Below are 6,900 nucleotides of genomic sequence, written 5' to 3' on the forward strand. Positions count from 1 at the left end.
AGCGTTTGGATTTGTTGTAATGCTGACATTTATTTGAGATTCTTTTCAGCGTTCATTCAAGCAGTTCAACGTCCCAACGTACAACTGGAGCTACGCGAGAGAAGCCGTAGCGGAGGGCTCCGGATTAATTCTGACAAGCTGGGGTTCCTAAAGCTGTAGAAATTTGCGTGTCTTTCTACGCGTTTTGTCACCATTGACGCTAGACTGTGCGCACAAGAAATATTACTATTAGATTTGTATGCATGAAAACAATTTCAGCCAGCAGACTGGAAAGAAGAGCTATCTGGCAACTGTCCATAGGAGGGACGCAATGCCTGCTGACTTTATGAAATAGAATAGAATGTACGAATACCCCGCGCTGTGGGAATCGATTTAGGCGACGCTTTCATTGGTGTCTGTCAAGAACATGGTTCCTGCTTAGAGACCGTTTGCAGTTGCGATGACAGGTGACCAAGGGAATGACGGAGCTCAAATGGCAACGACAGCATCAAAACAAAAGTACGACGGCGATAAGATGGTTACGATAGTATGACGGCGATGACATAACGTCAATGGTATGACGATGCCAGAATGACGACGACAACGTGTCGACAATGGCAAGACTAGCCGTGCAAATCACTCCGACAAAATCAAGATGATGGGACGAGCACGACCACAAGACGACTACGAAGTGCTGACACTGACTTGACGGCAAGCGGAAGACGGCCCTATTGTGAGGATGGTGTATGATGGTATGATGAGACCGGTATGCGAATGATAGTTCGAGGAAGAGAATAACGGAGTTGTAATGACAACGGCATGACGACAGTGGGATGACGAGTGGTATCAGTTCGACAAGATGACGATGATGGTGCGAACACGACGGCATGACGGCGACACTTTGGCAGTGACGCAGTGACGACAATGACATGACGATAACGGAATGACGACGATAGAACGATCAAGATGACGCGAAAATGGTGGTATGAGGACGACTGCTCGAAGATGGCGGCGTGATGACCACGATTTGACGACGATAACGTTGTGACAGTGACAGAGCGAAATCGGTTTAAGCATGACGATGACATGACAACGAAGGAATGGCATGACAGCGATAAATGGACGACAATAGCATGATAGTGACGACGTGTTGGTTTTGTAGTGCATCACCTGCCGCCGCGGGCCACCTCGACTCTTGTCATATCGGGTGTTTGTTTGCAGTATATCTGGTACGGACGAATCCTCCAAGCTTCTAGCGAGCAACTAGCAGGGATGATACTTGCAAGACTACTAAGGTGACGGGGTTCTGATGCGGCGGCAGTAGCGGCGGCAGCGGCGGCGGCGGCGGCGGCAGCTGTGGTGGGAAACTCGAAGGAAGACGCCAGAAAAGCTGTGCTTTAATTTAATTTTAAAAAATGTTTTTTTTTCGTGCACAATGTGAAACAGTGACACGGTAGCCGGTGTGATGTTACGCGCCTTAAGCTTTCCATTGTTTTGTGGGGTATCGGTTGAAATAAACATGTATTGCTGCCGTTCTTGTGGCCTCATCACATGACTCATGCCTTTTGCAGACACACTCATGTATTTTACACGCATGTACACTCATGTATCATTCTTTAACTTCTCGCAAAGCACTTTCGGCCGCCTGCGACGGCCATCACTACACACCAGTCGAGCACTGGTCATTGATGCCCGCCACCAGAGAGACAGAACTTTGCGAGTATATTGTGAACCAGAAAAAGAAGACAGTATTCTGTGACAACACTTTAATGGGTGCCGAAAACCGAGCAGCGCTTCTTTGGATTCATGGTGGTCCCGTTGCTGCACTTGAAGGCCTTGGCAAACTCCGGGTAGTTGGCCAGCGCGGTGTTGAGTCTGATCTTTGCTGGAGGCCATGGGGCCTGCGCCAGGACCTTAGCGGTGTCCTCGTGCGGTTCGCAGAAAGTCTGGCCGTACATCAGGAAAAACAGCTGGTCGGCGTCCACGTCCGGAAGGTTGGCCAGCGACATCTCCAGCCTCTTGTAGTTGATTACCTCGATCTTGTGGATGTACAGCGAGGTCTTGAAGGCCTTGTGCAGCACCGGCACAAGGGCATTGTCGGCGGCCACAGTCCTCAAGACACGGCGTCCATTGACTTTGGTGTTGTTCACTGCCTGGAAAGCGTAATAAGGTTACAGAGGAAGATATACTAAAGCAAGAGGATGACGCATGTGGCACTCAACCAAATGACCGGCCGGCTTTCTATATACTCTGCATGAAGAGGCGAAGTGGAGGTAAAAGAAACAACAACACCGCATTAAAGAAATGCGCCAAGTGTACAGCGAACGAGGGCACTCGATTGCTTGTTTGACGTAAGTTCTGACAGAGTTAAACTGAAACAAGGGCACGCATGGGATCAGGCCGAGCGGTTGCCTCATCATGGACACTTCATTGAAGTCATTTTGAGTACCACGTTATTCACCCCAAGAAACAGCATAACTATTATGCCAAAAGGGTGGAATCATAATGAAGCAAAACCGTGGTGGCTAATTTTATTGCAAGGCGTTGCGTAAAACAAGACGTTGAACGGCCCGGAAGGACCCAATTGCAACTAATAACTACTTACCCAAACATTAGCAAAAGAACTTGCAGCTGCGTTAGTTGCAAGGTGGTGTCTCAGTAGCGTAAGCTCCCCAACTTGAAGGTTGCACTTTGAACCCAAGACAAGTGGAAGTGTGCGGGAGCAGAATTTGTTCCATGGTTGGAACAGGCTAATGAGATAGATAAGACTGTCAAATTTTAGGAATCATGGCGCGCGTGACCGTTTCTGTCATTGTGTTGTGTACTGGGTTCCCCTGCTACCCCTAATCACTCAACACTAATCGTGTGACACTAGCGCTCTTCAATCACCTAGGCTTCACGATGCCAAGCACGCCACCTCCCGATGCCTGCGACACGGCACAGCGACAATGCGTCTAAGCTTAAGGCAAAGCGTCTGAATAATTATGAGCTACTTGCTACGTAACCATTGGCGGAACGCGAGGCAATGCGAAAGGGAGACGCACACATTTAGGAGTGCCTGGATCATCCTTTCCTATTTTTACATGCTCCGCCAGCAAGCTAACAGATTATTTTTAACAAATTCTGTACATGTACCTTCGACCCATACTGCTTCTCCAGGCAAGCTGTCGCCGTTTTGTTGTGACGGCCCTCCCGACTGGCGTTTCCGGCTGAGAAGAGGGTCCTTTCGTGGAACGCCCTGTACAGGAATCGCACCATGGCCCCTCCGAGACCTGTGGACTCCAGGAAGAACTCCTTGTCACCCTTGAGTTTCATATGGCCTATAGAGACGGGGACGACGAGCTTGTTCGTGTCTGGGTCAAAGTCCCAGCGGATGTTCAGCTGGTTGTCCTGGATCTTGCCTCCGGAAGCGACCACGACCCGCAGCCAAGACTGCGTCATGGATCCCAGACCCTGGACGTAGTTGTAGGCGATCTCCTTGTCAGGTTTCGTGGCGTCGCTGTAGTAGTACTGATTCACGTCCTTGATGATCCGGAAGTACTTGGCTTTTGCGTTTCTCATAGCCTCGTCCACCTTGTTTTTAACCTTGGACGCGGGCAGGGCTTCCGTAATGACGTTCCTGCTCGCGTAAGCGGTTTTGCATTGACACGTTATAAAGGCACGCCAAGTGGTTGCGAATTAGAAACTGCTACCTGGCTTACTAAGTTCGAGTTTACTTACGTTTACACTATGCAAACAGCAAGGCGGAAGACAACGAAAAGCTGATTGTCATCGCAGCGCTTAGCACCGCGTCAAGGAAGAATGATTTCACAATTTACGTGCAACGCGCTGCAAGCCTATATGGTCCGGCATATCAACCTGAGAAGCAAGTAACTAAGATTTATGTTTACAGATTTTGTTAACGGGGACTTCTCGTGCGGCGTAACTAAAGGTCCTTATTGGGGAGCGGCAGCGGTTCAGTTTGTGCTCTACGAAGTGATGGGAAATATAGCGCCAAGGATATTTTATGCTGTAATTTCCTGGTATATTGGACTACCGCAAGAGAACAACTACGCAAACTACCCGCGCTTGCGTCTAAGCTCTTGTTCTGACTGCTAGTTGCGTTCGCAATAAAGTTACTAAACAGGTAGTCCAAGTGAGCAAACAGCTCATTAGTCGGTAAAAAGAAGACGCTGCCATGCAATATCGCCACCTCTTGTTCCAGGTTGTGTGACCGATTCGCGTGCTCATTCTTCCTCTGTATCATCACTCACTTAGCCACGACTACACGTGCTCTTCCTCACGTCGTTGATATACCCCGAACACACAAAACGTCTGCCTCACCTGTAGGACATCCTCACAATGACTTCCTTCTCGCCAGCGCTGACAAACACCTGTAGGAGCTGCGTGTCGTTGAACTCCTTAAGGAAAGCATAGCGGTAGAGCTTGTACGTAGCCAGCGTGCACAGTTTTTCCACCTCTTCTTTACCGGGAGCGTCCGCCAACTTGCGGAAGGGCATCAGCGCCATGGCTGCCCTTAGCTTGAGAAACGAGCGCACGTCCTTTTTCGAGACTTTGCCGAAGACCTTTACGACGTGCCTCACGTACGCCGGAGACTTGACAATGACGCACGAGTCGGCCTTGACGGACACGACGCCCGTGAGAAAGTTCCTCAGGTACGTCGTCCAGTCGAAGGCAGTGCTGCCGTTGCCGACCTCCGAAGCGGGGATATCGCCGTACTCGTGAAGGTGGTAGTAACGCTCACCTTGAGGACCCGAGTACTTCTGGAGTTCGGCTTCCATCTTGGCCGCAGAGTTGATGAGGTTGTCGGCGTCTGCGGGGATTTTCCCAGTGTGACCCAAGAGGCCCGCCGCGAAATGCCGGAACGAGGTGGAGAACGCGTGCGGCACATGGAAAATGCGGTCGGCGCCCTTGCCGTCGGGTTTGGTGAGAACCACGCACGTCCGGTGCGAGGCCTCGAGCACGGCCACGTGAACGATGGGGAAGACCTCGAGCACCCTCGAGAACGTGGCCAGCATGCTCTCGACTCCTTCCAGGTTCCCAGCGAGGTCTAGGTACTTCCACGTGTGTGCCAGCTGCGATCTCCACGAGGACAGATCCAACCGGCTCGACTGGCAGGCACTGAAGAAACCGGTGATCTTTTTCGACATCGCGGTCCTCGAGAAGAAGCCGAGGTTCTGGTACTTGCGGATGACTTCCCTGACTTCGCGCAGGTAGTGGGCCACGGCGTAGTCATAGACGTTCGTCTGCGTTCGGTCGCTAGAGCAGACGTACTCGTAGAAGTCCGCGCAGGGGTTCAGGGACCAAGCGACGTTCTTCCTCAGGTCTTCGGCCGTAGCGCGACACGCGCTCGACTCGCACTCGAAGTAGAGGGGCATGTGTCGGGTCTGCCAGGGGTTCTCGCGCGGTGGCTTCAGGTCTAGCAGCGACGGCAACGGCTCGGGGCGGTGGCGGCTGCGGGCCGCGATGGCGGCGGTCACGACGATGGCCGACGCGCCCGAGACGAGCAGGGCCGTGGCGATGAGGTCCCGTCGGGTCATTCGGAAGGCACCCGAAAAGGCCGCCGAACGTCGCGAACCCGAGACGGGGCCCGTCGCCGACCCCATGTTCTCGGACTGCGATGACTGCTGGTGCATCCTGCTGGCCGCCCTTCCAATGGAACCGAACGCTGCTTCTTCTGTAGTGGATCCTATTGGCGGGGCGAGGCGCGCACGAGTGCTCGAGCGAGCAAGAAAGAAAGATGATGATGATGTCCTTAAAACATGGCTCGTACTCGCTCTGGGGGATTGGCCAAGAATTGGGCACCTGAACCTTTATATACTGTTTCTAGAAACTACAATTAGTGCGCAATTTAGTAATGAAAATAGACAGAATAATAATTTTCCTAAACCGTAGAATTTGTAATAGTAGTGCTTAAATAGGCATACTTCAACTTCTTTGGCGTACTTGCCGCGATGGCTTAATCACTTCTCGTAGCCTTCTGCTCAGCATGAAGTCGTGGGTTTGACTGCCAACCGTGGTGGCCGCATTTAACTGGGAGCGGAGTGGAAGTACACTCGTGTACTTGAATATTGCCGAAATAGGAGGGTCAGGTATTCCTACTCTTCCCGTTATACCACTGGCCAATTTCCTCTGAAATTTCCCGCAAAGGTACCATCTTGTATGAAGCTAAGTTTATTAGCTCGTTTGCAGGCATACGTTGCAACTTCTTACCGCGATGAATGCTATAGTGGGAGTCGCGCCGAATAAGAAAATAGAAAAGACCAAGAAGAAAAGAAAATTTATGGCCCATTCAGAGTTTCGATATGATTGGAGAAGTTAATGCGGTTGGCATTATTTCTTAATATGGGCGTGCAATTGCTTATGACATGTTTTGTGGGTTACGATAATTATTATCATTATTCTTGTGACGATTACTGCGATGCAAGTAATGAGACTATCGCGGCTTCTTCGTCTTCCTCGGTTGCAGCCCCATTTGGAGACGCTCCTGGGAAATACGCAGTGTGCGAACTCTTAAGTGTTTGCTCTCCAGCAATTGTAAGGGTTCGTAAATTAAAATTAAATTCTATATTCAATTGCAATTTAGCCATCAAGCCGATTGGCAATCTCTAATAGTGGATATGAGTCATGGGATGAAAGAGTAAGAACAATTCGCCTTAGCAACACGGCGCTGTGCGAGAAATCGTAGTGGAGAGCTCTAGATTCATTTTCGCCATCTCGGTATCGGTCTACCTGTTTCGTACAAAAATTACTAGAGGGACTGTAGCGCTAATTTCTAAGGGAGCAGTGCGCATGGCGCTGTTTTACTGGCATGCGACTGATAGTACATGGAATTGCCTATACTTCGCCTCTCCGGCTTGAAACGACTTCGTGACTGAAAATTAGTCGCATAGTGGTGTCCAAACCATGGCCACAGAGCAG

The 6,900-nt window shown here is 50.6% G+C and overlaps 1 protein-coding gene across 1 annotated transcript; it reads right to left on the minus strand.

The window, feature by feature from the left end:
- Positions 1-1,738: 1,738 nt before the first annotated feature.
- LOC119453425 (neprilysin-1) lies at positions 1,739-5,704 on the minus strand. The gene is made up of 3 exons (XM_037715453.2): positions 4,303-5,704; positions 3,115-3,598; positions 1,739-2,132 (listed from the first exon to the last, which is right to left on the minus strand). The coding sequence occupies exons 1-3, from the start codon at positions 5,613-5,615 to the stop codon at positions 1,746-1,748; spliced, it is 2,184 nt and encodes a 727-aa protein (XP_037571381.1). The 5' UTR covers positions 5,616-5,704; the 3' UTR covers positions 1,739-1,745.
- Between the last annotated feature and the right edge of the window lie 1,196 nt (positions 5,705-6,900).

The sequence above is a fragment of the Dermacentor silvarum genome, chromosome 5, assembly GCF_013339745.2.
Source record: "Dermacentor silvarum isolate Dsil-2018 chromosome 5, BIME_Dsil_1.4, whole genome shotgun sequence".
In the NCBI taxonomy this organism is placed as follows: Eukaryota; Metazoa; Arthropoda; class Arachnida; order Ixodida; family Ixodidae; genus Dermacentor; species Dermacentor silvarum.